We start from the raw sequence: 14,235 nt of genomic DNA on the forward strand, positions 1-14,235 counted from the left end.
GACACTATGGACAATGGGAGGAAACTGGAGCACCCAGAGGAATGTGCAAACTCCACATAAACAGTCACTTGAGGGTGGACTCGAACCGAGGTCCCTGGCACTGTGAGGCAGCAGTGCTAACCACTGAGCCACCATGCTGGGTTCTCCAAAGGATTGGCATTAGTGTAGCTTGGATGAGGAGTTCATCAACTACTTTTAAGTTTGTTTCTTTGAGTAGTATGTTTTGAAACCAATGAGAGAACAGATGTTATCATCCTGGGTGTTGTTTAATGAGAAAGAAGTGATTCATAGTCTCAGAGTTAAGGCACCACTGGGTAGCTATGACCACAATGTGAGTGAATTCTACATTCAATTTGAAAGGGAGAAGATTGGGTCTAAGACTAGTAATTCACACTTAAATATGGACAGGCATATGGGCTTGAAAGTTGAGCTCAATGAAGTGAACTGGCATACTGGACTAGAGGTTAGGTGACCAGAACCCGGGGTAGATTTGAATGGAATATTTCAGAATACTCAGAATAAGTATATTCCTGTTGAAAAGAAAAATTCTAAATGGTGAACCCACTATCTGTGATCAACTACAGAAATTAGGGAATGCATCGAATGAATCACAAAAGCATTTAACTGCGAAAGATCAGTGGTTGGTCTTTGATATTGAGCAGAGTGGATTGGGCAGGGCAATGGCAGACTGAATTGAACCCCGATATGTGAAAGGTGATGCATTTTGGTAGGTCTGATGATGGAAGGATACAATGGATGGTAGACCCCTAAGGTGTGCTGAGGAACACAGGGACCTTGGTGTACAAGTCCATAAACCCCTGTAGGTGTCAGCGCAGGTGGGCCGGATAGTGAAGAAGGGAAATGGGATGCTTACCTTCATTGGACAATATGTAGAATTTAGGAGCACAGAAGCCTTGCTATAATTCTTGCTATAACTTTACAAAACATTGGTTAGGCCACAGCTGGAGTACTGTGTGCAGTCTGATCACCACACTATCGGAAGGTTGTGATTGCACAGGACAGGAGGCAGAGGAGATTCACCAGGATGGTTACTGGGGTGAAAAGTCTCAGTTATGAGGAGAGGCTAGATAAGCTGGTCACAAATCTATCTATCTCCACCTTAGAAATAGTCCAAGTCCCAGCCTCCCCTATTCTCTGAGGAAGAGAGTTCCAAAATCTCATGATCCACTCTGAGAAGCAAATTTCTCCTCAACTCCCACTTAAATTTGAAGTCCTGAAGCCCTTTAAGCAAAGTCTCTGAGTCCCAGCCTCTCCCACCAGGGAAGAAGTGGTCTGTACTCAATGGAGTTTAAAAGGGCGAGAGGGAATCTGATTAAAACTTACAGAATACTGAGTGGGCTGGATAGTGTGGATGTGGAGAAGATGTTTCTAATAGTAGGAGAGACTAGGGCCCGAGGCGCAGCCTCAGAGTGAAGGTACAACCTTTTAGACCTGAGATCAGTGAGAGGCTGGTGAATCTGTGAAACTCATTGCCACAGAGGGCTGTTAAAGCCGAGTCAGTGAGTATGTTTATGACAGAGGAAGCTAGGTTCTTGATTGGTAAGAGGAACAAGACTTACTGGGAGAAGGCAGGAGATTGGGGTTGAAGAAGTTATCAGTCATGATTGAACAGCGGAGGAGACTTAATGGGCCGAATGGCCTAATTCTGTTGCTGTATCTTATGGTCTTATGTTCTTATGGAGAGCAAGAGTCTGCAACCACAAACAATAGAAGGTTTGGATTTGCTAGCAGATGTTGTACATGTTAATCTATCATTCAGATATGCTTTGGAAAACAAAGACCTCTGGGAATAACTTACGAATTTAGACATTTGAAACATCAGGCCATGAACACTATCCTTCGTTCTGATTACACCCCAGCCCAGCCTCAGCCAGTGTCTCGTTTGCATGGGTTTGCTCTCAGCAGAGATTACCTATTTCTACCATTTGTACCTACCATTAACACCTATTCCGCTCTCTTATCACTCCTCTATCACCATGAACATTCTCTTTGTCTTTGGTTTTAAGCACCCTCACCAGCTGCACCTCCTCCCCCTTTGTCAACAGCACAAAAAAAATCACTCATTTACCATCACCCTTCAGCTCCAAAGGGGAACCTGAATTTGAAACGATAACTCTGTTTCTCTTCCCACAGATGCTGCCAGGCCCATTCAGCCTCTCAAGCACTTTCTGGTTTCAGTTTGCTTTCATCTGGAAGAATGTCTGTGCTCAAAGAGTGAGGAATGCTTGAAATAATTCCCAGAGTGGGTAACAAGCAGAAGCTTTAGGGAGATTCAGGGCAGATGCCACCATGGAGAAATGGAACATGATCCCTCAAGGGATAGGGGGCTTTTAAATTTTAATTAAAAGCTTTGACCTTGTATCTCGAAAACTGTTGTTATTAAGTCATTCTTTCCCTCCATTCTGTCACGACCTTCCCTTGGGTTTATCTTCCCCTAATTCACTTGCTCAAAACCCATTACCATTTTGAACTTTTCCCAGTACTGAAGGGCACCTTCCTGAATAATTAACTGTTTTTCTTTCTCCCCCAGTGCTGCTGCCAGACATGCTTAAAGTACAGTGAAACAGGTTTGATGGGCCGAATGGCCTATACCAGCTCCTGTCTTACTCGATCCTCTAAAAAGTGATGACGTGAAATGTAGAAATTCAGCAAATTTCTATGCATTATTTATAACCGTTGTAACAAACTCTTCTTAAAACGTTCTAACTAACTGAAGGGTTTTGTCCCATATAACAGGGCACAGGCCCAATGTAAAAATGTTAAGAGGAGGCCTTTTTATGTCATCCTACAACAGTGGGATGTTTTATGAAGGAAACAAATGGAAGAAGGAGTTTAGCCCGTGTAAATGTAAGATGATACACTTTGCGAGCTCAAATGTTCAGAATATTGTGTTCAGTTCTGGTCGCCACATTACAGGAAGGATGTGAAGGCTTTGGAGAGGGTGTCAAAGAGGTTTACAAGGATGCTGCCTGGATTAGAGGGTATGAGCTATAAGGAGAGGCTAGAAAAACAAAGTATCTTTTCTCTGGAGTGGCAGAGGCTGAGGGGAGACCTGACAGAAGTCTAAAATTATGAGATGCATACATAAGGTTGATGGTCAGAATCTTTTTTCCAGAGTTTAAATATCTAAAAGTAGGGGGGCGTGCATCTAAGGTGAGAGGGGGGAATGTTCAAAGGAGATATGAGGGACAAGTTTTTTACACAGAGAGTGGTGTGAGCTGGAACAGGTTGCCAGGAGTAGTGGTGAAGATAGATATGATAGAGGCATTTAAGGGACTTTTAGATAAGCAGATGGATATGCAAGGAAAGGATTAATATGGACCCAGGGCAGGCAGAAGGGATTAGTTTAAATTGGAGTCATGTTCAGAGCAACATTGTGGACTGAATGGCCTGTGCCATGCTGTCCAGTTCTGTGTTGTATTAATTTCCAATGGTGCTCACTTTAGAATCTGGTGGTATTCTTGCTCCAAATCCAAAGGCTGGGAACATCTTGTCACTGGAATGAGATAAAAACAATGTTAATCATTGCAGTACCAGTGAACACTCGCGGCGAGGGATATTTGAACACATGAAATTACTTATTTTAGGGGAACAGTGAAAGAATAGAAAGCCACTATGCCTTAAACTGCCCATCCCCTCTTGCTTCCTGGCATTAAGTAGGCTTTAATGGAGCATTCATGTCCCAAGCTAGAATGATTACTAAAAGCAATGATTATGAATCAGTCAAGAGCATCATTCTTCACTTCAGTATCAAAACAAAATCCACTTGTGAAGTAAAGTGCAGCATCTATAAGCTGCAATTCACTGAGGCTCCTCTGACAGCACCAAAAATCACACAACATCACTCCAACACCAATGGGGGCAGCCTTGTGTAAATTTTGTAAAAGGCTAGAGTGCCATTCCAAAGCTCAGGTTTGCTTTCCCCCTGAAACAGCCTCCTCTGCAAATGAAGAAACTTCGACTTTACCAATCAAAGATAGGGCCCTCTTAAAAAGTGAGTCTGCTTCCAGCGTAATGCCCCTTAGCTACGATTGGGCTGTGAACACTGTATGCAACATCAGGGTGGCTGGCTTTCAATTGACATTGACCAGCTTAGCGATGACAATGCCACAGAGCTGACCTTACCTGTCATAGTCTTGGCAGATCTCACCCACAGCCACCAGAGCTTTCAGGTATTCGTTAGGCTGGTATGGGTGGATGTAGTGGAGGGAGCAGCTGTTCCTTGGATCCCCATTCGAGGCTGTGAAATCTATAGCGACCTGGGGAAACAAACGCATATACACACACACGGCCGTAACTATCCTCTTAGACGTGACTCGGATACACCCCAACTGAGGAATTCAGGAGCAACTTTTTTTCCCGAGATTGTGGTGGGAATGAGCGATTCAACTGGGACAATACGCAATGTCAGCAGAAGTAGGCCGTTCGGCCCCTTGAGCCCGCTCTGCTGTTCACGGCAGATCCGACAATCCTCACATCCACTTTCCTGCCTTTTCCCCCAAAATAAGACTCATGACCACACAGAGTGGTCCAATGGTCCCAGATACATTTTAGGAAAGCTCAAAAAGGAATTAGGAATAAAAGGACATACCGAGACAATGATGGGAAGCTGATGTTGTTTCTCTTTAATCCTTTAGAGGAAATGGACACCACTGTTCAAGGCCAGCATTGATGCTCAAAGCGAACTGCCCTTGAACGGTACAGCTTACTCAGCCATCTCTGAGGGCAGTTATGAGTCAAGAACATGGTGACAAGAGTGAACCAAATGGGTTTGTAACCAAATTCCTTGGTAGTTGTCATGACGACTATCACAAAGATTTGTATTTCGTTTAAAACATCCTGGTTTATGAACCAAGTTCACATTTCACCAGTTACCATGGATGGGATTTGAACCCAGGCTCCCCAAGCATTAACCTTGGCTTCTAGATTCCTAGTCCATTACTACTATTTTGCTATTCCTCACAATCCACATTCCTCCCACCAATGTGGGGTGTGTGTGTACACCAGCATAGACTGTTGTGTAAGGGCTTTTGGTCCCTGTAGCATCCTGGTGATAATGTCAGAGAGCTGTTACCCACCGGGTATGAATATGCACACAGTTACTTGGATATTCATGGAGAATTATTAGAGAGCAGCACATGAAAAGAATAAGTTCTTCAATTATGCAACAGCAAGCCTAGTGTCTAGTATAACTCAGGTATAGTGGTAGTTATAAATCAGGTATAGTAGCAGTTATAACTCAGGTATAGTGGTAGTTATTACTCAGGTATAATGGTGTTATAAATCAGGTATAGTGGTAGTTATAACTCAGGTATAATGATAGTTATAACTCAGGTATGGTGGCAGTTATAACTCACGTGTGGGGGTCGTTAGCATGAATATGCAATATATAAGAGTTCAAAAGAAGCCCAAGCTTGAAGAAAGTTCTTGATCTTCACTTTAAGATTACAAGAGGTAGAATCAGAAGTAGGTAATTCAACCCATTGAGTCTGCTATGCCATTCAATGAGATCATAGCTGATCTGATCATCCTCAACTCCACATTCCCTGTAACCCTTGAATCCCTTTCTGATTATGAATCCGACAGGGAATCAAAGGTTACTCTCCTCAGCCAGGCCGAATGAACCCAAACTTTTGAGGTGGGTGTAAAACCAAACAACAAAAGTTGGATTTGTTAGGTCAGATGTCTTTCAGCTGTTGTCTTGATGGAATTTCCTGTTGGCCTGAGGGATCACACATTGCCCATGAAGACACTGCAATGCTTGTGCAGATATTCCTTCAGATGCCAAATCATTTCGGACGACTGTCTGTGTGGAGTTTGCACATTCTCCCCGTGTCTGCGTGGGTTTCCTCAGGGTGCTTCAGTTTCCTCCCACAATCGAAAGCTTGTACAGGTTAGGGTGGATTGGCCATGCTAAATTGCCCATAGTGTTCAGGGATGTGGGGGTTAGGGACATTAGTCATGTGCTCAGGGGTAAATGTAGGGGAAATGGGTCTGGGTGGGTTACTTTTTGGAGGGTCAGTGTGGGCTTGTACACCTCTTCCCACCCTACCTCCTGCAAAAATGCCATCCCGTATTCCCAATTCCTCCGCCTCCGCCATATCTGCTTCCAGGAGGACCAGTTCCACCACAGAACACACCAGATGGCCTCCTTCTTTAGAGAGCACAATTTCCCTCCTCACGTGGTTAAAGATGCCCTCCAATGCATCTCGTCCACATCACTCACCCAACGCCCACGCCCCCCAACAACACACTCTCCTGTCCTGGCATCTTCCCCTGCCACCGCAGGAATTGCAAAACCTGCGCCCACACCTCCTCCCTCACCTCCATCCAAGGCCCTAAAGGAGCCTTCCACATCCATCAAAGTTTTACCTGCACATCCACCAATATCATTTATTGTATCCATTGCTCCCGATGCGGTCTCCTCTACATTGGGGATACTGGACGCCTCCTAGCAGAGCGCTTTAGGGAACATCTCCGAGACACCCGCACCAATCAACCCCACCGCCCTATGGCCCAACATTTCAACTCCCCCTCCCGCTCTGCCAAGGACATGGAGGTCCTGGGCCTCCTCCACCGCTGCTTCCTCACCACCTGACACCTGGAGAAAGAACGCCTCATCTTCCACCTCGGAACACTTCAACCCCAGGGCATCAATGTGGACTTCAACAGTTTCCTCATTTCCCCTTCCCCCATCTCACCCCAGTTCCAGCCTTCCAGCTCAGCACTGTCCCCATGACCTGTCCTACCTGCCTATCTTCTTTTCCACCGATCCACTCCACCCTCCTCTCACCTATCACCTTCATCCCCTCCCCCACTCACCTATTGTACTTTTTGCTACTTTCTCCCCACCCCCACCTTCCTCTCATTTATCTCTCCACCCTTCAGGCTCTCTGCCTGTATTCCTGATGAAGGGCTTTTGCCCGAAACGTCGATTTTACTGCTCCTCGGATGCTGCCTGAACTGCTGTGCTTTTCCAGCACCACTAATCCAGAATCTGGTTTCCAGCATCTGCAGTCATTGTTTTTACCTTGTTGGGCCAAAGGGCCTGTTTCCATACTGTAGGGATTCTATGGATTCATCTAACAGGGGAAACAATGGTCTTGATATGCTCAAGGACTTGTGTTATTGCCATTGCTAATAAGGGACGCTGATGTCAGTGGGCTAGTAATCCTGACAGGCTGAAGTTCCAAGGGTATAATTTCAAATCCTGCAATAGGAGTTGGGACAATCAAAATTAATTGATTCATCTGGAATAAAATGTTCATCTCATTTGTAATAATCTGAAGCCAATGGAATCTTGTGAAAATCTGCCTGATTCAGTAACACTGTTCAGGGGAGGATATCTACTATCCTTACCTAGTCCATCCTACAGGCGGTCAATTCTTATTGCCCATCTGAAATAGCCAAGCCAACTGCTCTAGGGAAGGATGATAAACACTGACCTTGCCAGCAATACCCACACTCAGTCATGGAGAAATATATCATTCTCAGAGAATGCATTCTGAAGCAGAATCTCTGCCCCCTGCCCATGTGTGTCAACAACAGCTTAAAAGGTAGGAAATGCTGTAGGAAGTGAGTATTAAAAATCAAGAACAAATATCTATTAGCCTCATGTTATAAAAGTGAGACCAGTGGAACAATTCAGTACAAATATCTTCCCTTTGATTTGATTTCCCTGGTTTAAATTGAAGTCAAATTTTACACTAGAGGCATTTAGAATTCCAACAGACATGCTCCCTGAATAATTTCCTTTTAGATTTTTCAGTGTAGAGGTAACAATGATTACAATGTCCTGTTGGATAGTGTGTACACGTGTGTCTTGGTACATGTGCACATGCTTACTTATCTGCATATGTGTACATGTATGTGTTTATTTACAGAAGAGTACATGAGCGCCATGAACAGCAAGGTTTTAATTGCAGAAAGGTTGCAGAGCAGAGGAGGACATTCATCCTGTTGTTTCTGTACTAGCTCTCTACAAAAGCAGCTTCACTAGTTCCACTGCTTTGCCCTTTCCGAGTGTTTTTTAAACACAGAATAATACAGCACAAGAAAAGGCCCTTCGGCCTTCCAAGCCTGCGCTGACACATTTTGTCCTTCCATACTAAAACTGTCTTCACTTACAGGATCCATGTCCTTCTATTCCCTTCCTATTCATGTATTAATCCAGGTGTCTCTTGAATGCTGTTATTGTGTCTGCTTCCACCACCTCCTCGGCAGCCTGTTCCAGGCACTCCCCACCCTTTGTGTGAAAAATGTGCCTCACACTTCTCTTTTAATCTTCCCCCTCACACCTTGAACCTGTGTCCCTCAGTAATTGACACCTCCACCCTGGGGAAAAAAAAACCTCATACTTTCCACTCTATCCATGCCATTCACAGTCTTATAAACTTCTATCAAGATGCCCCTCAACCTCCTGTATTCTAGTGAAAACAAACCCAGTCTATCCAACCTTTCCTCATAGTTAAAATCCCCCATATTAGGCAACATCCTGGTAAACATTTTCTGTACCCTCTTCATCCTTTTGGTAGTGTGGCGTCCAGAACTGAACGCAATATTCCGAGTGTGGCCTGACTAAAGTTCTATAAAATTGCAGCATAACTTGCCTATCCTTATACTCAATGCCCTTCCAATGAAGGCAAGCATGCCATAGTCCTTTTTTACTCCAGCGCTGCCACCTTCAGTGATCTGTGAACCTGCACACCCAGATCCCTCTGCTTATCAATACTCCTGAGGGTTCTGACATTCACTGTGTATAACTTCCACCTGTACTTAATGTTTTGAAATGCATCACCTCACACTCGTCCATTAAACGTTTTCTCTCAGGATAATGATCCAATGCTCCTGTGAAAACCGTAATTGAATCTGCTTCCATCACATTCTCTGGCAATCTATTCCAGATCCTAGTCACTCTAACAAACGCCAAATACAGCAGGTGCTGGAAATCTGAGACACTCGCTGCATGAAACACCTTTCCTCACGCCAACTTAGGTTCTTTGGACTTTTACATCAACCACGTATCTCCGCCGATGAGAACAAAGTTTTCTGATTCATTCGGTTCAAACTCATCACGGTTTTGAAGACAAAATAAAGAATTGCAGATGTTGTCAATCAGAAATCTCCACAGATGCTGCCAGACCTGCTGAGCTTTTCCAGCAATGTCTGTTTTTCTTTATGATTTGGAACACCTGTATCAAACCACCTGTCACATCTTCTCTTCTTCAAAAGAAAACAGCCCAAATCCCCCCCCCAGCTTTCCTCACTAAATCCCTCACCTCTGGAAACCTTGTCATGAATCCTTTCCTGCACCCTCTCTAAGGCTTCACTTGTTTCCTAAAGATAAAAGGTCTTGTCCGAGGACAAAGTCAAGAAGTGTGGTGCTGGGAAAGCCCAGCAGGTCAGGCAGCATCTGAGGAGCAGGAGAGTCAACATTTCAGGCATAAGCCCTTCATCAGGAATGTCGATTCTCCTGCTCCTCGGATGCTGCCTGACCTGCTGTGCTTTTCCAATGCCACACTTTTCCACTCTGATCTCCAGCATCTGCAGTGCTCACTTTCTCTTTGTCTGAGGACCAGTGACGACAGAGCAACAGTCAGACCCAACTCCGAACACTTTCATTTCCTGTTCGGTTCATTTCAGGTCTGTGCCCTGTTGCACTGCACATTTATAACAGCAGATGGCTCACCTGGTATTTAGCCCTGTCAATGCTTGCCTCCCTTTCAGGTAAGTCAGCCTGAGAGGCTGCAGCATCTCCCTCCAAACCTATTAAGAGTCTCCACGATGCTCAGTTGGAGATCCTCAGGGAGAGCGCAGAGAGTGTTAAATTCAGTTAACAACCACAGCACTGCTGCAATTGTTAGTTAAACCGACATCACACTTCCCTTTCTCCCAAATATCAGGCAACCTCACTGTGTCTGCACCAAAGTCATTGGAGAATGAACAAAGTGTAAAGAGAGGAAGCAAAAGTGATACAAGTAAGAGATAAATTGAGGCAGATGCAATGCTTAATAAAATTAGTAGACAGACAGTGACGTTTCCCTGTGCATCTGTTTATTAATTTGTAATCCAATTCAGCAAGTCTGAATGATAGAAGCAAATTTAATTACAGATCTGTGCCTACATAATAATGCAACATAACAAACACTGGGCAAGATCTGAATGTTGGATTTGTGCGGAATCTCTGATCATTTCTGCATTTTAATGATAAACATATTAATCTGAGCAGTACAAGCAAACAGTTATTGTTTCTCATACTAGCAGACAAATTAGCGTAAGGCCATTCGGCCCCTTGCATCTCCTCCATTCTATTACAGTGTGGCTGATTATTTCGCAATCCCACCTACACCCAGTAGCCTCTCACCCCTTTGTTTATGAAGAATCTATCTATCCCTGACTTTGAAATATTCAATTACTCTTCCTCCATTGCTTTTTGATGAGCAGATTTCCAAAACCTCACAACCCTAAGAGAAAATAAGACAGGTCCACCATTCAATGAGTCTATGACTGATCTGTGACTTAAATCCATATACCTTCCCATGTCTCCAAATACCTCATTCTCATTGCTGACCCAGATCACTGAACCTCTTGCTTGCCATAGATCCATCCCTCTAACCACCCTGGTCACTGCCAACCTTTCCACTTTGTGGCACCATTGGTAAGACTGGGCAGGGCAGTAGGCATCCAGCCACCAGCTCTGTGTCATCCCCGAGGTGGCACATACTGATGAGGAAGCTTTCCTGTAGAAATACAAATAAATCTTGATGGGTACTGCAAATAAGTAGGTGCGTTAATGGAATGTTACCATTTATTGGGCGGGGAGATGAGTAGAGAAGTGGAGAGGTTATGCTGTAGCTGTGCAGAGCTTTGGTGAGGTCACATCATATTGGTGTCCTTATCTCAGAAAGGACATTATTGCATTGGAGGCTGTTCAGAGAAAGTTTACTGACATGGAATGGACTGTCGTCAGTGAGATTAGATTTGATTAGATTCCCTACAGCATGGAAACAGAATGGTCTCCTCCTGTTCCTTTGATCCTATGAGTGGGAGGTAAGTAGTCAGGTAACATATTTGTTTATTGTATATTTCAACAGGTATGTATTGTAAGAGGTTTATTATATACCAATATAAGAATTTAGTAACATAAAGCATCTCAATTTGCAGAATATGGCACTTAATGTATTTTTTAATAGGGTAAAAGTTCCTATAGAGCTGAGCCACAGCTTTTACTTTGGTTTTATGGGAAAATCTTTTTCACTCAAATTTGCAATTTTCAGGAAAGCAAATACAACTTTAAGTGAGACACGCCTCTTCTATATACATGCGGGAGATCTCTTTGCGAACTTTTTGTATCCTCCTCACAGTTTACATTCTGAATTAGCTTTGTCTCATCATCAAACAAGCATGTATTGTCTCTGTTTCTTTGTATAGTCTTTCGTATGCAATTAGCAGAAGCTCCAACAGAATTGCAGAATTCCAACTATTCATCGTCTGCCAACTTGAAAATGTCTCATTTATCCCTGCTGTCTGATGTCTGTGCATTGACCCAACCATGCTAATATTTCCCCTTCAACCTCCACAAGCCATTTTCCTGCATATTAATCTCTTGGTGCTTGAGTAAACGCCCTTCTGAAATCGAAATATAGGACATATACTGGTCCCCCTTTATCTACCCTATAAGTTATATCCACAAAACTCCAATATATTTGTCAAACCAAATTTTCACTTACTTAGAACCATGTTCACTTAGTCTCACTATGCTGTGCTTTCCTAAGTGAGCTGTTAAGATTTTCTTAAGAACAGATTTCAACACTTGTCCAATAATTGACATTAGGTTAGGAGCAAATTATTGCAGATGCTGGAATCTGAACTGAAGACAAAATGCTTGAGATCACAACGGGTCAGGCAGCATCTGGGGAGAGACAGCAAGGACGTTTTTGATTCTAGATTACTCTTCATCAGAGGTGACGTGAAGTGTGGAAGGGGAGTATTTATGCAATAGTGTGGGAAGGGGGCTGGAGTGCTGGGAGAGAAAGGATGTGGAAAGTTCAGATTAAGAGATCGAAATGTGAGAATGGCCGAACAATGGTGTGTCTAACTGCCAGACTGGAAAGGACAGTCAGTCCCACTGGGGTTGGGGTGGGGGGGGGGGGGGGGGGGGGGGTGTAGAGAGGGAGACAGAGAATGGAACAAGTAAAGTTAAAAGAAAGGGAAGGAATGGGTTCATAATTTGAAGGCGCTGAACTCAATATTGAACCCAGAAGGTTATAAATTGATGTTAGGTTTAACTGGCTTGCAGTTCTCTGTCTTGGCTTTCTTGAAGCATCGTGCTACATTTGTGAACTTCCAACCTGCTAGGACTTTCCAGAGCAGTCATAGAACATAGAACATAACAGCGCAGTACAGGCCCTTTGGCCCTCGATGTTGTGCCGACCAGTCATACCAATCTGAAGCCTATCTAACCTACACTATTCCATGTACGTCCATATGCTCGTCCAATGATGACTTAAATGTACTAAAAGTTGGCGAATCTACTACCGTTGCAGGCAAAGCATTCCACACCCTTACTACTCTCTGACATCTGTCCTATATCTATCACCCCTCAATTTAAAGCTATGCCCCCTCGTGCTCGCCGTCACCATTCTTGGGAAAAGGTTCTCCCTGTCCACCCTATCTAACCCTCTGATTATCTTGTATGGATACAATTACAACATTTAAAAGACATTTGGATAAGCACACGAATAGGAAAGGTTTGGAGGGATATGGGCCAGGAGCAGGCAGGTGGGACTAGTTTAGTTTGGGATTATGTTCAGCATGGACTAGTTGGACCGAAGGGTCTGTTTTCATGCTATATGACTTAATGTGATTTCAGTGAATGATACAGATGTCCACCAGTGCTAACATACTGCGGCTGCAACACATCACCTTCCTTAGCATCTTTATGGTGCTTTACTAAATAGTTCACATTTCGAAATATCACTCAACTGTTATCTGATGCACAATGTTATTTAATGCAATATTTATACCTCCCAGCTACTGGTTTCATCTACTATCTCCAGTTAGAGGGTGAAATCTTAAAACTTAACAATAAATCACCTGCCTGCTCCCTTAGTTGATGGCTTTGGACATTAACCAGCTACTGGAAGCTTAAAAATGGGGTAACACTATTTCCCCTCTGCAGTCAGTTCTCACCTGCACCAAATTCACAGTCACACTTAGTCCTGATTTGGAGATGCTGGTGTTGAAGTGGGGTGTGCAAAGTTAAAAAAATCACACTACACCAGGTTATAGTCCAACAGGTCTTATTGGAAGCACACTAGCTTTTGGACCAGTGCTCCTTCATCAGGGGGACAACCTGGTGTTGTGTGATTTTTAACTTTGTACACTCAGTCCTCACTGTCCCCACTCCACACCGTCACAAAACCTGCCTGCTTTTATAGAGTATTGGTGACTAAATGCTCACTCAGCTTTCTGCTGCATCAATAAACACCTCCTTAAGTAACCATTTTCAACTGACTGAAACCTCTGAAACTAGAAGACAGTTTCTGTTGAACTAGTTTTGCAGTTATTAGGTTTCTGATCAGAATGTGACTGTCTAGGCTAATTTAGAACTCAAGAGGAAAAACTTACCAGATTCCCAGGTCAGCACTCATTCCTTGTCTTTGTCCTCTCCACTCTGTGCTCCCATTCTCAAGTTATAGGAGACACTGATTGCAGATTTAATTTGATGAAATGTGGTGACATTTGGAGGGACAGGAGGGTTTCAGTGGTAGACCATGTTAATTGGGTTGCTAATGTGGGGTACATGGACTGTACCTTTAACATTGTACAAAGTCCCAAAATGTTTGGAGCGTTACAATTGGAACGGAGAATCGGACACTGAGCTACATACAGTAAGGATGGTGCACAAAACTGACAGCTTGGGCAGTCAGGTAGGTTTTGAAGGAGGGAAGTGGGATAGTACAGGTGTAGAGGTTTAAAGAGGGAATTCAAGATCTTAAACTCTAGACAGTTGAAGGTACGGTCCCCAGTTGTGAGAGGGCAGAAATCAGTTGATGTACAAGAGGCCAGAATAAGAGGAGGACAGGCACCTTGGAAGGTGGTGGAGTTGGTGGAGATGATGGAGATGGGGGATTGGTGGGGGGAGGAATGGAGGAATTTGAAAATGTGGATGAGAAAGTTAAAATTAAGGTGTTGATCCTCTGGGACCCAGTG

The 14,235-nt window shown here is 43.8% G+C and overlaps 1 protein-coding gene across 2 annotated transcripts in view; it reads right to left on the bottom strand.

Annotated features, from left to right (window-relative positions):
* Positions 1-14,235, bottom strand: part of cpne4b (copine IVb) — a 383,963-nt gene that overhangs the window by 29,678 nt on the left and 340,050 nt on the right. For both annotated transcript variants that reach the window (XM_087978484.1, XM_043719590.2), the window contains 2 exons: positions 4,147-4,280; positions 3,463-3,517 (listed from right to left, as the gene is read on the bottom strand). In XM_087978484.1, the coding sequence (XP_087834610.1) occupies positions 3,463-3,517; positions 4,147-4,280 (189 nt within the window). The remainder of the gene's footprint in view (positions 1-3,462; positions 3,518-4,146; positions 4,281-14,235) is intronic.

This window comes from Chiloscyllium plagiosum, unplaced genomic scaffold (assembly GCF_037043375.1).
Source record: "Chiloscyllium plagiosum isolate Xiang-an unplaced genomic scaffold, Cpla_swu_hap1 HiC_scaffold_34, whole genome shotgun sequence".
Lineage (NCBI taxonomy): Eukaryota > Metazoa > Chordata > Chondrichthyes > Orectolobiformes > Hemiscylliidae > Chiloscyllium > Chiloscyllium plagiosum.